General features: G+C 39.0%; 1 protein-coding gene across 1 annotated transcript in view; it reads left to right on the top strand.

Moving 5' to 3' along the window:
* Positions 1–856: 856 nt before the first annotated feature.
* Positions 857–21,070, top strand: part of LOC104466188 (disks large-associated protein 2) — a gene marked incomplete at its 5' end in the record, with an annotated part of 28,770 nt that continues 8,556 nt past the window's right edge. The window contains 3 exons of the mRNA XM_010079533.1: positions 857–1,200; positions 12,483–12,568; positions 13,796–14,211. Of these exons, the coding sequence (XP_010077835.1) occupies positions 857–1,200; positions 12,483–12,568; positions 13,796–14,211 (846 nt within the window). The remainder of the gene's footprint in view (positions 1,201–12,482; positions 12,569–13,795; positions 14,212–21,070) is intronic.

The raw sequence follows: 21,070 nt of genomic DNA on the forward strand, positions 1-21,070 counted from the left end.
ACTAAAAGTCTTAGTTCTACTCGTGTGCATCCAGTTGTCCCAGTGTTTCAGACTCATTTTTGTATCTATATTTCCATATTCTCTGCATTTAAGTATATCCCCCTTCAATGTATGTTCTAAGGATTTAAGGCTTACTGCAGGATAACAGATAAAAAGTCACTGCTTTTGGTATTACTTGTAGTTTTTGCTTGTTGTCCAGGTATATAGTAGCTTTGCATATATTGTAACATTTTTTGCATGCCTGGAATTTCCTTTTATTAACCATATTGTGGATATTTTTAAAATATATACTTCCTGTGTAAGCAGCCAATCTTGCCTAATTCCAGACACTACAGCTGGAAGTTAGGGGTTTTTTTAAAGGTTAAAGTGTGGCATACAGTAAAGCAGAAATTTCTGAATAATATTTAGTTCCAGTATATTGATGCTACTTTCTTAATACGCTGTGTCAATACAGAGGCCACAGTTCAGATCACAACAAGAGGGAAAAAAAAATCATTATTTATTTCTTTTATCAGCTTTACCCCATGCAGAAGCAACCTCAGAAGCCCCAGTGTGTACCTACCCAGAACAAATCTTGACATACACAAATCCTCATTAACTTTCTTTCATCTTCACCATAATCTGGGACTCTCATTTCCACCCCTTGCTTCCTGGTTGAAATAAGATGTTGATGTGGATACCCATCTGTCTCTCAGAGACACTTTCAACTGATAATGAGGTTCTTCACAAAGAGCACTATGTTGCACCATCTTCATTTTTAAGTAGCATAATCTTAAAGTGATTTCTGTTGTGAAGGTTCCATCAGATTAATCTTGAGTTCTCTTTTTCTTTTTTTTTTTTTTAATTCTTTACATAGCTGTAACTTACACAAGTTACAAAAAAACACCGCCACCGGTACCCCCTCGTACCACTTCCAAGCCACTGATCTCAGTCACAGCACAGAGCAGCACAGAATCCACGCAGGACGCATATCACGACAGCCGGACTCAGAGGATTTCCCCGTGGCCGCAGGACGGGCGAGGGATGTACAACTCCACCGACAGTTTGGACAGTAACAAGGCCATGAACCTCGCCTTGGAAACTGCGGCTGCGCAGCGCCATGCGTCCGAGGGCACCTCGATACGAACCAGTGACAAGGCCATTTTAGTGACAAAAGCAGAGGAGTTTCTTAAGAGTCGACGTTCCTCCATAGGGATCCAGGTAGCCTCTCATTAACGTCTGTTCTGTGATGAATTGCTTGCCTTCTTTCTGTAAATAGCATAGAATGAGCCATTCAGCTTCACTGGCTCTAATAATCTAAGAAACAACCCCTGGCTGCTTAGCGTTAATTGTGATTCACATCATGGCAGCGTGGCTGTGCAGAAAAGTCTTCAGCTAATATGCTGTACCTGGAAGAAAATGAATGAATAAATCTCTAGGGAGGTTACCTGTCATTAACACTTGATATGAAAATTATACTGCAGAGCTACAGGTGAACAGCATGTTCATCTCCTTCCCTCCATGAATTCACAGTCCTTTTTATAGAATTACGCCAGCTTTAAGATGCTTGACTGTATTTTTTCCATTATCTTTCTCTTTTGACCTTGTAATGCTGCTGGATCCTCACATTATTCTGCCTAAAAAGAGCCCCCCGCCCCACCCTTACTTTTAGTTGTGCTGGGGAGAAGGTACCAAGGAAGAGAAAGAAATGTGTTGGCATAGATACAGCATAATTATAGATGGCAAGTAATGAAGTGAAATCATTAAGCACAGTCTTTCAGCATTCCTCCATTTGTCTACCAAAAAATGGAATATTTATTTCATCTGACAAAATGTCTGTCAGGCTGTGGAAAGCTCAGTTACATTGTGTTGTTTTAGGTGAATGAAATAAGACGATTCTAAATGCAAATTCTGGACGCTATTGCTTCTACTAAATGGAAAGCACTATGCGTAACAATGGTCATTTGTTTAAATCTCTAGGAAATACCAACCAGTAATAAAAATCACAAAGTTGAACTTGCAAAGAATGCAAAGTCGTTTGAGACACAGGGGTAAAGGAAAATTTAGGCTTCTGTTCTGCTGTAACTTAGACACATACATAATTTTAAGTATATGAATATTCCCTTTTACATCACTGGGTTCACTTCTGTGCTTAAAAAGCTCTACTTTTGCCAGATCAACTATAGAGGAAATGCCATGTATTTTGGCATAGTTACAGGTATTGTGGAGGCAGCAACATAGATCTTGAGAAGGCAGTAAGTCCATGTAACAAAGCCCTGTGAGTGACTGTTCAGCTACTAGGAAGTATATTATTTTCTTTAAAAAGTAGTAATACTATTTCCATTAATTTCAAAAATACAATCAGAGAAAAGTATTTGGGTTAAGCATGTCACAGGTACTGATTGAACTTCACTGTTTAACGTCTTAGTGTGGTATAACTTTGCTGCCCCACAACGTATTAGACTAATGGGAAGGCACAGGCTTTGCTAGCAAGCTGCTTGTCCATTTCTCGACATAAAAGTATTTGCTTCTGCTACTTTAGATGCAGAAGAGTAAAATGCAGTTGAACAGCAATGGTAAAATATTCATATGGCTACTTTTCAAATGATTTACAAAGTAATTATTGTACCCTAAATTGTTCACAGAAGGGGCTTAGTAGATAACAGTAAAAATCTCAAAGGAGTAGCAAGTAATTTTGGGTACCTTTTAGCCCCTAACCTGAAACTTACTCTCCAGAAAGGAATAGTATCTAGTGTTGTTCTTATCTCTTCTTTACAGCAGCTGTGCGCAGTGGTATTTAACAATGTTGGTGTCTCCCTTCAGTCAGTCCTGGTATTTCAGCAATTAATTCTGAAACTTTGATTACATCACTTGATCCTGCTTCTTACTGCAGGTGATGACCCGTACTTTTCACTGGGCTCTGACTCTTCTTGGTATGTGGTGTGTTTAATAATATGTGCTTATAATCCTCAAAAACATCTGTGCAATGATTTCCATGGGGGCAGTGGATCTTCTGTAGCAACTTATCGTCTGACACTTGGCGCATTACTGGTCCTCAGGTGCAGACGCTGAAGGAGGCAGATATTGTTTGTAACAGCAGGTCTGAGAGGGATGAGCTGTTTGTTATCTTTTGAGAAGTACAAACTGCTTGGTTGTACCATTTGGCATTAGATAAGGTTAAAATTGCAAAATTACCCTCAACACAGTATCCTGAGACCACATTTGAGTTGTTTGGGTTTTTTTCTGCAGTAAGTTTCAAACTTCACATTAGTGTGAAAAATGCCCCTCTGCAGCATTTCTGAGCAGAAAATTTATTTTGTTGTATTTCTGTTGCCAGGTTTGTAAGGAATAAAAACACAGGGTAGAATACTATTATTGCAAACTATATAAATAGTATTTATTCCCCCAAAATACTGTTAAAGTATTTAATTTCTTTTAGACTTCTGCATCAAAACACCTTAGAAAAGGATGTTTTTTATTTGCATATTTCCTTGATTGACTAAATTACTTGTTTTCTCATTAACATGCCATACCAGGGTAATGCATAGAATTTGCATTTATTTGCATTAATTAATTTGCTATCAGGATGGTTAATTTATGCATTTTTTTACTGTTTCGTTCCTTTAACACGTTGGTGTGAGAATGCTTGCCAACAGAGCTTCATACAGGCGCAGAGAGGCACAAAGATAAAGAATGACCAACAATGCCTCTGCATGAGGAACTTCTATGGATCCATCCTAGGGCTCCTATGTCTTTGGTTATCTGTAGTGTGTAGTGTACGTGTAACGAATAAAAGTCCTTTTAAAAACTCCTGGCATAGTGGGCATGTGCCATAGGATTGGTATTTACATGCCCAGGGAGCCCAAGCTCCTAGGGGAGCACTGGACTCACTATGATGAGCAGTAGCACCCTGTCTGCAAGGACAGAGAAGAGCACAGGTATGGTGACCCATCTCACTGCATGTTAGCCCTATCCCAGATGGGAATTCTGAACAAAAAAAAAAGCTTCAGAAACAAAGATTCTCCAGAAATTGGTTTGTTGTTTTGTTTGTTTGGGGTTTTTTTCACTGACACGTTTAAATCAAGAGGAATATTGTCGGATGTGTTAGTAGTAGGCCCTAGAAAAATATGTTGATTCCTAAATTCAAACAAATTGCAAAATATTGATTCTGGGATTAAAGTTTAGTCAGCACTCTTAAAAATATATATGTAGAGGAAAGAATAGAACTCTAGTAATACTAGTAGCTATAATCTTCATATCTGTCTTCTGTCATGACAGCAGAAAACCAGTCAAAGTATTTGAATTAAAATGGAGGGTAGAGATTATCTGGAGTAAAATAACCACTAAATCAGGAACAAGGTTATTGCTAATATATTTCCAGGGATTTTCCTTGCTCTTTTGCACACCTTTGTATATATGCTAATGACTGACATTCAAAAACTGCTTTAGTTATAAGCTATTACATATTAAAAGCATTTGGATTGTAAAATATATGAGAAAACACATCAGGAAATTACTCCTTATTTATTTCAAGTATTTCAAAACATGCTGTCCTTTGTTTCTTCTCTGTTTGAAAGACATCAAGGTTTCTCAAAATGAACAGAAACTCTGGAAGCAGATGAGATGGAAACAAATGTTGTAAGTGTGGAGGCTGATTCATGATGATATTTTGGAGATGAACACTAATTGTAGGATAGAGAATGGACTCTGTCATCTTCATTTACCATCAGGAGATTATGCTTCAAAATATCTAGGGTTTTTTTTAATCTCCAGAATCTTCATTAAACAAATTATTCTTATAAATCAAAAGCTGTATTCAGGAGGATTAGTGCAATAGCTCGCATGCCTAATTTTTTGTATCAAAAGGGGATCTTCCGCATAATATTTATACATATATTTTATGGAATTATTAACATTTTATGGTAAAAACTTTATTCAAGAAACTGCAGTTTCAAACTGGAATTTCCCTTTAAGGCAAAGCATTTTGTACTGACATGGCATGCTTACTTGGATGAGCATCTACATTTTCTTTGTATTGTTAAGGTTAGACCATCCGTGTCAGTGCTCTACTTAAGTGTACACATAGCAATCAAAAGAAATACTTGCATTGATTACACTGGTCTTTGCATCATAAATGATCCAAAGTTTTAGAAGTAAGCATTGTTCATTCTCCTCCTAGAACCACTGTCAGACTGGGCTTTTGTGAGAGAAGTCCATGAAGTCTTTGGCCTGCAGAAGTCAGTGAAAGTTTTGGTAACACCTCCATGGTACAGACACTGTAACCTGGCCTTTAAAGTTAACATTGACCTAGATAGATAGATAGATACATAGATACATAGATGGATGGATGGATGGATGAGTCAGAATTCACAGGTTTAGCTGGTTAGCAGAGTTCTCAGCCACTGGTTGCATTTTGGCCTCCTCACTTGTCAAAAAGCTTAGCAGTTGGAATTGTAGTTAAAACAAAGCTATGGTTATTTTAAAGCCATCTAATTTTTTACTCTTTTCACAAATGACCATTGTTCATTTCCTTAACTGCTATCTAAAGTAATGAAACAAAGTGGGAAACACCCAGATTGCCGCCTTGCAGAGTACTTCTTGGTTCAGAACAATTCCCACTTAGCATTAAATGCACCGAAAAAGTTAGGAGCTGTGTGCATTATTTTGTTGTTACTATCTCATATTAGCTTGGCACAAACACCATTTCTAAACTCTGGCATGCATTTTTTGCAAAAAGTGCTTTCTTAAAACACTGGTGCCACACTACATATTTGAGTAGTCCAGATGTTCTGCTGGGAAGTAGTGGAGTAGTGAAATGGAGCCCCATGGTGAGAGACAAAACATCACTCAAGCATGAAGGTTTATTTTGGTGGGTTTCAAAATTATTTTGAAAGATTTTATGTTTTTTGTCTGACTAAAGTATTCTGTCAGTTAAGGAAAGCATTAGCAGTTAGTACTGTAGTTCTATTTGAAGTATTTTTCCTACTTTGAAGTCACCGCATACAAATGAGATCTCCCTGTACCTAAGAATGGTTATCTGCATTCACAATTACATGTACTTGATCTAGTGTCAAATGTAGTGTTTTCTTCCCTTTTTCACTCTTGTTATTGCTGAGAAGCCTATGCAAGAGAGGAAAGGTGAATTATTTCCCTTCCTGTGCATCATCAGAGAGATTGTTTATTAAATTCTAATTATAGAACAAATCGGTTACGGCAGCGAAAACCCATTGAGGGCAGTGAAGTTGCATGGGGAGAGATAATGTGGCCTGAAGGACTCTTATTACTGATGCTTATGAGAGAGAACTGAAAGACACCAGGTTAAAATCTGTTTTTTTATGCATTGAATATATTAACTTCAAGCCTCCCTGAGAGTCAGTATGTATAGAAGCTTAGAGTGGAATTTTTAGGACACTACAATGTTATGTTGCAGTGCTCATATTTAAGAGCAGAATAATATGTTAATACAGAAATGAAGGTTGCTTTTAAGTAGTTAAAATTATCAGCTCAAAAAAGCTTAATAAATACTTTGAAGGAATAATTTAGTCAGTTCATGCATCCTTTTCTAGAATGAGTGCCTACAAAAAAACTAAGATTGATTATAACAAACAAGTTATTCACAATAGTCATTTGCATTTATTCAAATAATTTTGTGTTAATATAATTTACTTGTGGGTCATTTATTACCAAGTCAGTGCCAGTATCTGGTGCTTAGGTTTCAAATTTTGAGCCGATCGGTCAGTAGTGACTGATCACAGAGGACTCATAATATTGTGTGGTCAGCAAATAGCATGGAGGGGAGTATTATGTCTTTGTGAAAGACAAGACAAATAAAATAGAAATAATCTCAAAATGCTCCATTACATTTACTATTAATATTATAAGCCTTACGGGCACACTATAAGCCCATAAAACAACCTTTTTCACAGCATAAAATGCCAAATTTCTAAAGAAGTTTTAATTCTTTAGTTCTTGTTTGCAAGGAGAGAGGAAGATGACCTGCTATGTTAGATCTACTGCTCTTCTTTCTTCTGCTTTTGGTCAGTGTCTGGCTATTTTTTCTTTCTCTCCTCTTCAGTGTGAAACTCCTTCATAATGAGATAGACATATAATTTGTCACATTATTTTGCTTTACTGAGATTATGGGCCAATTTGCAAATATTAAGGCTTTTAGAACCCATACAAGTATTAAAACAATAATGAATTGTGGATAATACCAACAGATTTGTTAAAGCTTATTTGAGTTTCAGGAGCCACACAATCAAACCAAACATATTACTTTTTCTCCTCAGCTCATTTGAATCTAGCCTAGCCAATCTGATTAAATCTAAAGACTTTCCTGCTGTCTTCTAGCAGGAGTCTTTATACTATCTGTCATTCAGAAATGCAATTTATTTGTTCATTCCTTTGTGAGTGCAAACTATTTTGTTATTTCCCACTTTTACTTGTGTTGGCATTTGCCTCCATTTTCCAGGTGTTTTGTTGGTTGTTACAATATTTGCAATCCTAGATTGCACCAAAAAAATTCACGTTCACCTGCTGTTACAAGACACAGTGAGGAAATGAAAGCATTAAAATATGAAGGCAATCATCAGGTCATTTAGTCAGTGTCAGCCTTGGCAAGCTGGAGGGAAGGATATTTTGGCAAGAGTTTATATTTAGAAGTAACTTATGTCATTTTCATTTTGATACCTGAACCATAATTTTCCAGATAATTTGTTTTGAATAAAATTTTAGAGTAGATTACTTCATTTGTGCCTGTAAATGCTAGGTGTCAGTGTCAATTGCATATTGGGCAGATTACTCAGGATATACCTCTAGGTGAAAAAGCAATAAGAAAGCACTGGAAAACAGGTAGATGTAAAAGACTTTTTCTTGATGTGTTGCATCAGTGGAATGATACCAGCCCATCTAAAATATAAAAGGGAAATCTGCCTCCACATGTCAGAACCAGAGTTCAAAAGAAGACAGGCTATCTGTTACTAAACCAAACAATGTTGTTGGCAAAAACAGATAAGCATTTGATATGCAATATGGAAGAAAAGTGTGTGTTGCCAGTCTGCCTGCTTTTTTCCAACAACATCAATTGGCCAAATTGATGTTCTCCCTAGGGACCTTTCCTTATTTATATCTTTAGACCATCATGTTTCCAACATCACTGTGTCTGAGCTGCTGAGACAAAAGTCTCTTCTCTGTCCCTTGACCATTGCTCACTTCCACAGTGTTACTAGCTGTATGCTAGCCTGACGAGTATGAAACCATTGACCTTCTTTAGCCTATTCCCATGGCTGGCAATCTGGCCTCCACCTCATCCTCCAGGACTCATTCAGTAGGTCCCAAGGAATATAGCATGTAGAAATGGTCATCCTAAGGATATCACTCTACAAAGGAAGTACAGTGCTTTAGAAGGAACTGAAGGCAAAGACTGACACGTGGGGAGATATCAGCTTGTCTTCTTTTGTCTGGCTTTGGTTCAGGTCTGCTCTGGCATGCAATGTCCTGTCCCTCCATGCTGAGCCATAGGAGTGAGCAGGAGGCCCTGATGAATCCTGAGTTTCCATCTGCTCAGCTTTTTCAGTCTGACCACTCACAGGCTTGTAATGCTGTGGAGACTGTGCCTGCATCACTGATACCGTCATCTGGAGGTGCAGTTCATCTGAACAAGTTCAAGGATCCTGATCAACAATCCCACAAGTGGAAGTGATTATGTTGGTCCTTTCGTTTGGACCCAGTCCAACAGAATCATAGAATAGAATCATAGAATGGTTTGCGTTGGAAGGGATCTTAAAGATCATCTAGTTCCAACCCCTTCTGCCATGGGCAGGGACACCTTCCACTAGACCAGGTTGCTCAAAGCCTCATCCAACCTGTCTTTGAACACTTCCAGTGAGGAAGCTTCCACAATTTCTCTGGGCAACCTGTTCCAGTGTCTCATCGCCTTCACAGTAAAAAATTTCTTATGTATATCTAATCTAAATCTATGCTCTTTCACTTTAAAACTTTACCCCTCATCCTATCACTACCCCCCCTGATAAAGAGTGCCTCCCCATCTCTCCTGTAGCCCCCTTTAAGTACTGGAAGGCTGACAGAAGGTATCCCCAGAGGCCTCTCTTCTCCAGGCTGAACAACCCCAACTCTCTCAGCCTGTCCTTGTATGGGAGGTGCTCCAGCCCTCTGACCATCTTTGTGCCCTTCCTCTGGACCTCTCCAACACGTCGATGTCTTTCTTATGTTAGAGACCCCAGAGCTGGATGCAGTACTCCAGGTGGGGTCTCACGAGAGTGGAGTAAAGGGGGAGAATCGCCGCCCCTGACCTGCTGGTCACACTTCTTTTGATGCAGCCCAAGACACGGTTGGCTTTCTGGGCTGCAAGCACACACTGCCAGCTCATGTTGAGCTTCTTAGCAACCAACACCCCCAAGTCCTTCTCCTCAGGGCTGCTCTCAATCCGTTCTCCTCCCAGCCTGCATCCATGTTTGGGATTGCCCCAATCCAGGTGGAGGACATTGCACATAGCCTTGTTGAACTTCATGAGACTTGCACACTCTCACCTATCTAGCCTGTTTAGGTCCCTCTGGGTGGCACCCCTTCCCTCTAGAGTATCAGCCACACCAGTCAGCTTGGTGTCATCCACAAACTTGCTGAGGGTGCATTCAATCCCACTGTCCATGTCTCCAGCAAAGATGTTAAATAATACTGATCTCAGTACGGACTCTTGAAGGACACCACTTGGACATCAAGCCATTGTCTGCAAGTCTTTGAGTGTGACCATCCAACCAATTCCTTATCCATGGAGTCCACCCGTTAAATCCATGTCTCCATTTTAGAGACAAGGATGTTGTGTGTTACAGTATTAAATGCTCTCCACTAGTCCTGTTAGATGATCTCTGTCACTCTCCCCTTATCCACCAATGCTGTAACCTCATCATAGAAGGCCACTGAATTTATAAGGCATGATTTGCCCTTAGTGAAGCCATGCTGGCTGTCCAACACAGTCCTAGCTGTGGTCCTGAGCAATTCAGGTGTACTGACTTCATCACACCATCACCATCAGCATCTTACCTAGTGTGAAGAAGCCTCAAGAACCTCGATAGAGTCGATAACTCTTTCCATCACTTTGGATTGACACTATCAGCTATACTGTGCCTTTCCTTTACACTGTTATTAGACCTTGTCAGAAACACTGCCATGTGAGGCTGTGCAAAAAGACCCATTCTCTTCTCCAACCTTTGACTAACTGGTCATGGCACCTTGACATTTGACATCTTCAAAACACATCTTTGACTGAGTTCTCATCACTGTTGTCACGGCTGCAAGTGCAACTTGCCTCTCTGTTCACCCCCCAAACAAGATAGATGTTGTACCTCATTCTTGGCCCAGTTAATTCATTTCAGCTCACCAGACTTTATGGAAGATGTTTTATGCACTCCTTTTCTCACATCCCTGAAAGGGCTAGGTGAGTGTCTAGTGGCTCACCTAGACTTGAATTTATTGGTCAAGACTCTTTGAAAAATAGACCCTTCTGCACTATAAATAAAGGTGTCTTTCCTGATAGCTATCTCTTGTGCAAAGAAGCCGGACCTTATGGCTTATAGCAGTGTTCTTTCAGGAGAGAGTGACCCTCCAAGTACAGCTTAAGCTTCTCACTCACGTTGTAGCCAAGACCAACTTTAACTAGGAAACCAACTTGATGGTTTTTTTGATCGTTGTCATGGGTTTTTTCTCCCCAAGCCACCTACCTCTGTGGTTGAGGCTGCCAGCATCAAGAGGGATCTTGCTTTTTATACTGACAACACCAAATCTAAGAGACTGTTACCAAGTCTGACATCTTAGTTCTCCCAATGCGCTGCTCACCCAAGTGAATATAGCCAGCTTCCATGCAACTGCCAAGGTGGAAACAGACAGCAGGCCATGCTCATGCAAAATAAATGGAATTGCTGGGAAACGTCTTTCTCTGACAGTTGCCACACTGATATCCAGAGCTTTTGTCAGACCTGTGCCTGACGCTACACTGTACGGTTCAAGGATGCCATTAACATTTACTAAAGGGTTCCTGCACTAGCTGTTTTCATTAAGTTCTCCAAAACCCACCCCCAGGTAAATATGAACGTGTACTGATTACTGGCTGGAATTTCCTTCCACACGAATGTACATGGAGCTATGGCTTCAAGATGGAAAGAGAAGTTACCAGCAACTGGCTTCTTCAAGCAGTATAGGCCACATGTACATTCACTTGCTACCCTACTTCCCCCTTCTCTCTGCATCCTTCCAGAAACCTGGTGGGACTGGGACTATGCAGGTGAGAGAGATGGAAAGGCCATTGGGCTCCTTCCAGAAGCACCTGTAACTGCTGCAAGGGGAAAAGTTATCTTCTCTTTATCATAGGACATACTCTTTGAATTCACGCTTGGAGTGTGCATATTGAAAAACTGGTTGCTGATATTATTTTTTTTTTTTATTTAACAGTGAAAATAGCATTCAAAAGTAAAAGTCAGTTCTTCTCTTTTTTCTTTTTCCTGACTCTCCCTTGATTCAATGTAATTCGCATACCACAGTGCTCATTATGTCTGTGTCAAAGACTTGGGGGCGGTGTGGTGGTGGGGAGTGTTATATAAAATCCCACAGAAACTTGCAAAAGCAATGTGGTCTGAGTTATGAAGAAAACTCTGCTGTGGATATATTTTGGTAAGTGTATTTCAGATGGGAATACTATAAAAAGAGCATAAATTACTTCCTTGCTATAGCATTTTTCAGGACCATGTTGTTAAAAAAGGTGAGATACGGCATTCTGCTGTATCACTCACTTAATTTAAATAGTTCTATATTTGTCAACGCAGTTGTCGATAAAAATTCATTGCAGCATTTCTTTTTATCACCTGCAAGTTTATGGGACTACTTGAGATTTTATTTTATTTTGTAAATCAAGGACTATAATGAGACTGTTTTATAATAATATAAAAAGGGACTATCCTGTGGATTCCTCATTCTAAGAACAGCTCTTCCAGACCAAGCTTAGTTCCTGCTCCCACTGAACTGAGTAATTGCATCTGCTTAGGTTTGAAATAGGGAACTACACAGCAGAACAGATGTAGTTGTGCAAAGCTTTATAAAGCACAGCACCAAAACAATGAAATCATGCTGAATACCTATTTCAATTATTTTACTGTGCCGGGTGTTTCTTAGCAGTAAGAGAGACAATATATAGTTAATTTTTAATTTTTTTCCTGTTAGGGTGGTGAGGCACTGGATCAGGTTGCCCAGAGAAGCTGTGGATGCCCCATCCCTGGAGGGGTTCAAGGCCAGGCTGGATGAGGCTTTGAGCAACCTGGGCTAGTGGAGGGTGTCCCTGCCCATGGCAGGGGGGTTGGAACTCAATGATCTCCAAGGTCCCTTCCAACCCAAACCATTCTGTGATTCTAGGATTCTACTTTTGAATAAGTGCAGGTAGAAACAGTGCTGAGTTGTCGGTTCTTCACTCTGCAGATGTATCTTTTCTGTTGAATTAGGTGGAAACAGCAACTGATTCAGATACTGAAAGCAGAGGCCTACGGGAATACCACTCTGTTGGAATACAAGTGGAAGATGAAAAACGGTAATTCAAGCATGTACAAAAATCTGTAGTCTTTCATAACACAATGCACATTTGTAAACAGAGTTAATAACAAACATCTGGCAAGTGCTGCCCCTAAATAATTCACAAAGCCAAATTTCTTATATGCATGCCGGTTATTTGGTAAAATTTGTAGAGATTACTTAGCAGTTGATTAATATTTACTTAACCTTCCAGTTTTTAGTTGGAGGGAAGGAAGTGAAAGTTATTATTAAATTAAAGTAGTGGATTCATACAATTTCATTATTGACAGTAAAAGTACAAAGACCTGTATATTGGAATATTCTTCCCTCAGCAGGACCCCTCATGCTGATCCAGGCTTTCCCAGTCCACACAAGGGGACAATGTTTAGGATCCTTTATCCTAAACTAGAATCAGTTTGTATGCTTGTTCAGTCCTTCCTTAGCTTTGTAAAACTGCTGGGCAATGAGCTAACCCACAGGTTACCCCTGGCAGGCACTGTCTGTTAACTACTGGACTGGGAGCATTATCTCATTTCACGGCAGCTGTCAGACAGTATCTGGCTGCTAATTGCCTTTTACCATCATTGACTAGAAGTAATTTGAAACAATAGGCTCAGACGTGAGAAGAATTCACAAATAAACTTTGCAGCTCTATCTAACTTTTTAACATCAAGCTTTTCTAAAACATCATTATTTGGTGGCATATCACAACAGAAGATCAACATTTAATGGCCATCCTATGAGGCAAGTCAAAAATAACTGCACTCTTAAACCTGCTGCTACTATCTTTCTTTTATTAAAGAGTTTTCAAAGTCCTAACTTAGCATATTTTCAGATTTTATCTAATTATGATCCTTAATATCTGAATTTTTTTAACATATTTACTTAACAGGCTTCTATTGGGAGATGTAGCCCTGCAGTTCTGCTAGTTATTTCCAGTTTGTTTAGTAATGATACATGGTATTTTGCAGTATGAGAATAAATCAATTGTTGCTTCCAGAGCTAATTTAAATTATTTTCTTTTGTATCTTTGCTCAGATCAATGATGCCACTATGCATTTTGGTTTCCTCTCTGTTGTTACTCACTATCTTGTTTTAGAGAGATATGCACAAAGAAAAAAATATTTAGCATAAAGTCCAAGGAGAAAACCAGAATCCATTCACTGACACATTATTCTGTGCCCCTGTATAATCACATATGTATTTATATGCCTTAGTCTCTTTCGTTTCCTCCTTCTTCACCTAGACATGGACGATTCAAGCGCTCCAACAGTGTAACAGCTGCTGTCCAGGCTGACCTGGAACTGGAGGGCTTTCCAGGACACATCACCATGGAGGACAAGGGACTTCAGTTTGGCTCGTCATTCCAGCAGCACTCAGAGCCCAGCACGCCCACCCAATACAGCGCAGTGAGAACTGTAAGGACACAGGGACTGTTCAGTTACAGAGAAGATTATAGGACCCCAGTTGACACCTCAAACCTTCCACCACCAGAACCCTGGCTAGAGCCAGCCATTGAGACAGTAGAGACTGGTCGAATGTCTCCTTGTCGACGGGACGGATCTTGGTTTATGAAGTTGCTACATACTGAAACTAAGAGAATGGAAGGATGGTGTAAAGAAATGGAAAGAGAAGCAGAAGAAAATGATCTTTCTGAAGAAAGTAAGAACATTTCAGTAACTTTTCTTATAGATGTCTGCTAAAATAAGAAATCTGTTAGGATAAAGTTGTGGTCTGTAGTTTTTCATTACTCATTTTGTAGGACCAAAGACACTCTACAGAACCATTAGATGTAAGACCCCTGTCCTGCAACTAACTGTGCAAGCTGGTGTTCCCCAGAGTTAGGTTTTGTAGAAGTAGTTGAGGAGGCAACTGCCGAGTCAAGTGCAGGATCACAATCTGGTATTAGATATGTCTCAAGTGGTGCAATAGCTCCATCCACAGCTCCAACTCTGACACATTCTTTCCCATCACTTCTATAGTTCCAGTGCTTGACCCTTTGCCAGAGCACACAAAGTAGTCCTACATGAACATTTTTTTGCCCTTTTCCTGAAACCTGAGAATTTGCCTCTTATTAATGAACAATAATTTTTAAAATGTTTTAATTCCTTACAGGCATTTCTGCCTATCAAAAAGGGTTTGTTCGAAGAACAGAAAAGAGTAGGCAAGACCAACAGTTAAAGCACTTCTGCACTTACACAGGCATATGCACTATTAGATAGTTCAGCTGCATTTTCTTATTACAGTTTTGTGAAGAATCATTATTATTCTCTCACATCCAGTGGACACCTTGAAAGGAGTGATGGGATAAAGTGAAAAGTGAAAAATAATGTAGACTATTTTGGAACAGGATCCAAGCCAGCACTAATGATAGTAATATATCAAAGTGGTCCTAGCACTCAGTAGCCAGCTCTCTGTGATTCCCTCTGAGGTCAATTATCCTTGTTCTTCAGGCTCAGTTTTATAAATATTTCAATCTCTGCCAATCTGAATTATTGTCTCAGCTGAGATTTTCTCAGATCACAAATTAGTTCATACTAAGTTTTCTTACAAGCATCATTTTCCACACTCTTACAAATCTCACCATCACCTCTGAATACTCTTTACTGATCATCTTCTTTCCCCGTCAATGAGTTCTTGCTATGATCTACCCTCAGGTCTTAGGCCAGGCCTTCATGGTGACTAAAAGGGCAATTTCTGTTTCTTGTGCTGACCTTTTCAAAAGAAGGCATGTCTATGTTTTTACCTCATCATTTTTTATTTTACAGTCATACTTCTCCACTATATTGTGCAAAAGTCTGCCAAGTAACAACATAGGATTTGGGATGGGGGAGAACATAAGGCTGTTTTTCTTCCTTCTGGAGTGTAGGTTTTTGTCGTTATTTTTGTCATGGCAGAGCTGAGCTGAGAATTTTCCCTTTGCAATGATGCTGTGAAGACTTTAATACCCTCCTAGGGGCTGTTAAAGTACAAATAATAAAATATTTTGCTTTGCTTAGTCTGTGTGAGGATTTCCAATCCTTGTTTCATAATGGTTATTTTTTTAATACTTATTTTTACTATATACATCTTGTTTTTCAATTCCCCAAATCTTTGCACTGCTGAATACCGACATTTCTCTGCCATCATTAAGTATCCCAAACCACCTGCTTCCCAGGTTCCCTGTTACTGATGTGAGGGAGTCAGTGCTTACAATCTGAAGCAAAAGTTCAAAGAACAAGATTTTAATCTCCTTTGACCTCCCTGATAGATCAGATAAATTATTATAGAATAGGTCTATACAGTGTATGCCAAATCAGATGGTTTTCTTCAGTTGATTGTCAAAAGTGACACCCAGACTTTCAACTTTCCATTTTGTGTGACTCATTTCAAGAGATCTTCCTCAAATAGTTTCCAAATTACATTATCTCTGAAATGGTATCCCTTCACCTAATATAGCTTGTATCAAGTAAAAGGAAGTTATCAAAGAATTGTTTTCACTGAGGCAATAAGCTTCACAGCATTCTAAAATTTCAGTCAGAATAATTTTTTTCCTGTTGAGTCTTTGACACGTTTTATATCTCCAGTTTGAGCTATGGAGGTTGAAAGGAATGTATCCACAAGAACTAAAGTTTAATAATATCCCAGCATGAAATGTATCATGACATATTTAAGCATTTGGCTGTTCCCTGAAGAAAATACGCATAAATGGGGGAGCCAGAAGCAACTAAATCTGTTTTTCCATCTTCCAGCAGGAGCTACTATTCCCAAACACTTCACAGCAAAGTTTGCACATTCAACCTGTCACTGTTAGTGCTGAATCATTTATTTTTGGCCCGGGTATATTAATTGTACCTGAAGATCAAATACAGCTTTGCATCTCGTAGGAGAAGGCTGTCTTTATGAAACCATTTCTATCTTGTTTTAATCACAGGAAGAGTTAAAATAGAACGGCATTTTAGAAAACCATTTCATTTTCTGCGTTAACACAATAGCCCTGAGATCACAGAAAGCTGTCTGATTGCTGTATTGATTTTTTCTTTCACTGTAGCTTTTCTCCCATAATGTTGTTTTAAGAACTTCACTCATCAGGTCTTAGAAAAGGAGAAGGTAATCATTGTAGTAAAAATAACCTCTCTCTCTTTCTTTTCACAGAATTTGTTTATTTGTCAGTTGCCATGAATTGTATTTTTTTTCTGCAAAGTTCATATGTTTGTTTTTTTTTTTGTGGGGGCAGTTAGTTTTGTTTTCTGTGTTTATTACAACATATACTTACATACATATATATATATATATAATGTGTATGTGTCTGTAACTGTTCCCAGGGTAAGTCATCTGATCATTTGCACTAGCAGGGTGCCTTCAAGCAAAGACACGTGTTTCTCAAGGGTGCTGACTGGAGTTTCAGTTTTACACCTTGAAAATTGTGTTTGGCTATTACTGGTGTGTAGGTGATGACAAGAAAAACACTCTCAATTGTCACAAAGCTATTGAAGACCAGAAGGGCCAGGACTCTGCTGCCCGGGAGATCTGTGATGGGAAGAAGGGAGGGGGAGAGTAGGAGAGCCTGGCGAGGAGCCACAGTCCCTGCCCACAGCTTGTAGGCAAGGTCTGGCAGAGGGAAGCAGAAGACATCCTGGGTTTCTGAATGTCACAAGCTTGGCCACTGTAATATTTCAGTATACAAGTCAAATGGAGAACAGCCACACAGAGTTTACTCTTATATAAAAATCTTAAGAGAGGTGCAAAAATATTAACTATAGTAAAAACTATGCCAGCAGAAAGGTTGTTTTGTTGGTATCTTCTGCATCACGGTAAGGAGCTCTGCTGGCGTAGCTATATAGTAAAGTGATCTCTAATGAAAAAAGAAAAAAAAGCACTAGAGAGGGTGAGAGCTCAAAATATCACCCTTCTCTCCCCTTACCCTTTCATTCCCTGGATGCTGGATTTTTCTTTGCTAATCCTCTGACTGATATTTCCAAAATACTGCAAGGGCTATACTGACATGGCTGAACAGCAACAGAAAACATAGAGTTAAATCTCCCATACTTTGAAGAAAAAGAAAAAACAAACAAACAAACAAAAAAAAAAACCTCACAACCAATTTGTTTTAGTATATTCATCAATTAATCATCCATAAAAGCTTTCTTAGGTGCTTGACCAAATATGGTTTATCCTTTAACCAAAGAGAAATTACTGACATAATTTCCTAATGCTTTTCACAAACCTATCCTTCAGGAACTATTGAAATTTACATTTAGAGTGTTGTGAATGACTACAGAATGTCTTAATTGCCCTTGAACAGTTTTTAAAGTCAATAAAAGACAGTCCCATAGTGTGGAACCTGAGAATTCCTCCTAGCATTTGTATTGTTCTGCTCAAATTTTCTCCTCTCAGTTCCATTGAGGTAAAAGGCAAATTTGCACCAAGTCCCACTTGGTGCACAAGGATCCCATTGCCCTAGCTACTTTTCAGAGCACTGCCAACTGGTCACTGCGCTGTCCTAAAATCTCATCTCACTCTGAACGTGACACATTTATTATTATGCCTACCTGCTGTGCTGATAGTGAAAAAGACATATATTTCTGAAGATTACTAATTTAGGTTTGAGGATTAGACAAATGTCATGCCCTGCTTTGAGGTAGGAAAATGAACTAAATGCCGGTTTGAATATTTTTTCCAGGCATATTTTTTCAGATTGCTTGTGGAACAATTTATTTAGGAGTATAGGAAAAAACCTGAACAATCAAATTAAATGAAAATTTAAATTAAACCATGTAATTTAAATAAACAGTACTGAATGCCAGAAGCAGATGGATTGTTAGTAGTTTCTCATTGCTGGTGCAGCAGCGACACAACTGAGCAAAGCTTTTACCTATCAAGAATAGAGCTACAGCATCAGACTATGATCTTGGTTTCATCGATGTAGATCTAACTTTTCCTCCTTTGCCTTTGTGATGTGAAACCCTTTTCAACTACAAGATTTTGTAGCATTTCTCAAGCACTACCACACATATATATTATTTGCAATTTTGTAGTATGCTTATTGCAGAGGAAAAGACACCATTGTGTTAATTGTGCATGCTGTATACAGGCAACTTACACAATCTCTATCCAGGGTATAAATCCTGAGTCTGTTTCTACTGAAGTAATGGTCAAGGTTTTGTGTGTCTTCAGAGTAGAAGCCATACAGGACCACACAGCAAATATGGAGTGATTCATACAGCCATATGGAGTGATTCATAAGCAGAATTAAGGTTGTGTGACTCTTTCCTGATATTCAAGTAAATATAACATTATCTTAATGGAGGGAGGTATATGGATTATATGAAAATTATATATATTTATGTGCATTGGTAGATTTTATCATCATTTATTTATAAGCAAAATCTTCTAAGCATCACCAAACATCTCAATCTCTCCAGTCTCTAACATTCATCATTCTTTCATGGAGATAATCAATCTGCACTCATCAGAATAATTCCCCAATGCATGAAATTAATAACAAGGCTTTGGCTGTCTATTAATATTGTGCTAAAGATTATGAATTGAAGTGTTTTAATACTTTAATTTAATTACAGCAAAGCAGAGTAGCATGAATATGAGAGATTCTAACTTCTATGTTTTATTACATCTGATTTTCTTATTGAAATTGAAATAGATCTTTAGTAAATGGTAGGGCTGTAATTATACATGTGCATTCACCCCTGTGACTCAGTGACACATGCAAGTATCCCAGAACCACTGTTTTACATCCCCAGTGGACGTGTATCACACCAAAATGCTGCATTGCCAGTACCTAAGTCTTGTCTGGTCTGACTGAGCTTTAAATTGCCGATGTTCATTGACATGATCCTTCAGGATAATGAAGATAAAACAAATGTTTATTTAGTGTGGGAGTTGGGGTAACTGCGAGGTTCACTAGAAAATATCAGTCACATATAGAGTCTGTCAAGATCTACATTTCTGCAGTAGGGGAAAGCCAGTGCCCCTTACTCAGGCTATGTATTTGAGCTATGAACTACAAAATTCAGCAGAGGAAACTGAAATTGAACTTTACTCACTGTGTGACAAGCACTACTACCATCAGCATACAGAATCATCCTCACTCTCTTTCTGCCTAGTGAATGGTTGAACATAGCGTGGAACAGGTGATGCCAGGGACCTGCAACAGCACAGTTCCCCATCCCCGCAAGGAAAGGACTCTGACCCCACACTCCGAGCTTGTCTCATGTCCTGAGCTACACAGCACCAAGGGAAAAGGAGGATAAAAGGCTGTTTGTTTGTCACTTAAGTCTTTGCCTTTACAAAAAATGCTGAAAAACAAAACAAAACAATTTGTTTCAGATCAAATGAAACATTTTTTATTTAGGTTATTGCATGTTTGTTCAGGTTTTAACACCTAAAACATTGCTTTCCATATGCCAATCACTCCATAAAGAAAAGTAAGGGGTTTGGTGAGCAAAAACACCAAACCAATTAAAATGCTTGATTTGATTTGGTCAACAAAACAAAAACAAAATGCCAGTGAATTACTCATGCAGCCCTGAACCACTTAACCCTTTCACAAACGGGTGCCACACGGGACTGATGAATTACGCATATTGCTGTTTGATTTAGTGTTGTGGTGCAGCTGTACTGTTTGTCTAACAGAAAATGGAACAGAGCTTGAGAACCACAGAGCTCTACATATTAACACATTCTTATAAAGTTACAGAGTTTGCATGTTTCCACAGACCTGGAGCCTAAAACTTCCCAATTATCTCTTGCTGCTACTTGTGGTTAAGCAAATGTTTCACTGGTCTAGAGAAAGCAGAATTAAAATGTAATACCTACCAGCAAAATACAGTTTTCCGTCCCCTCCTGTACTCATTCTAAACAACAACAAAATGTTAAGCCCTGCCAGTGTTTAATATTTTGTGTATGACAGGCTGCAGATCAGTTCTGCTGTGCTATTGTAGCTTCATTCCCTGCTCTGCATCGTGGTTGCATTTTCAATTTTGTTCTCTGAACTTGAATTGAAAGATGTCAGAGTAACTCCTATCTCACCCCCTTCCCGTGCCTCTCTCTATCTTTACCCTAAACATTATTCAAAGATCTGGAAATTCTCCAGATAAAGTCGATCTTCCATTGAAACCCCAGCTTATAATGCTTTTTAAAGTGTTGCTATTTCAGCACAGAGATGGATGTGGAGGAAAGGAAGTGTAGGAGAGGATGTGTAGGAAGGAGATTTAGGAAAGTATATTGCTACCTACCCAAGCATGGTATTTATCCCAGAAAATGTAGGAGTCCAGAACGAGTTCGTTTTCTAGGGATAAGCCAGTCCCCTTAGGCACTGCAGTCAACAGAAAGGAATAGGCACCTCCAGGAAGAGATTTAGGTTAGCTAAAAATAAGTGCGTAACACGGCTGAGCTGATGAGCTCAGGTTACTGATTATAGAGCATCCAGAAATTTTGATTCAGACAGATGACTCTTGGAAGCAAAGTCAAGCAAAATGGATTTGCTCACTTTCCCCAGTGCTTATACACACTGTAAATGGCA

The sequence above is a fragment of the Pterocles gutturalis genome, unplaced genomic scaffold, assembly GCF_000699245.1.
Source record: "Pterocles gutturalis isolate BGI_N339 unplaced genomic scaffold, ASM69924v1 scaffold10424, whole genome shotgun sequence".
Lineage (NCBI taxonomy): Eukaryota > Metazoa > Chordata > Aves > Pterocliformes > Pteroclidae > Pterocles > Pterocles gutturalis.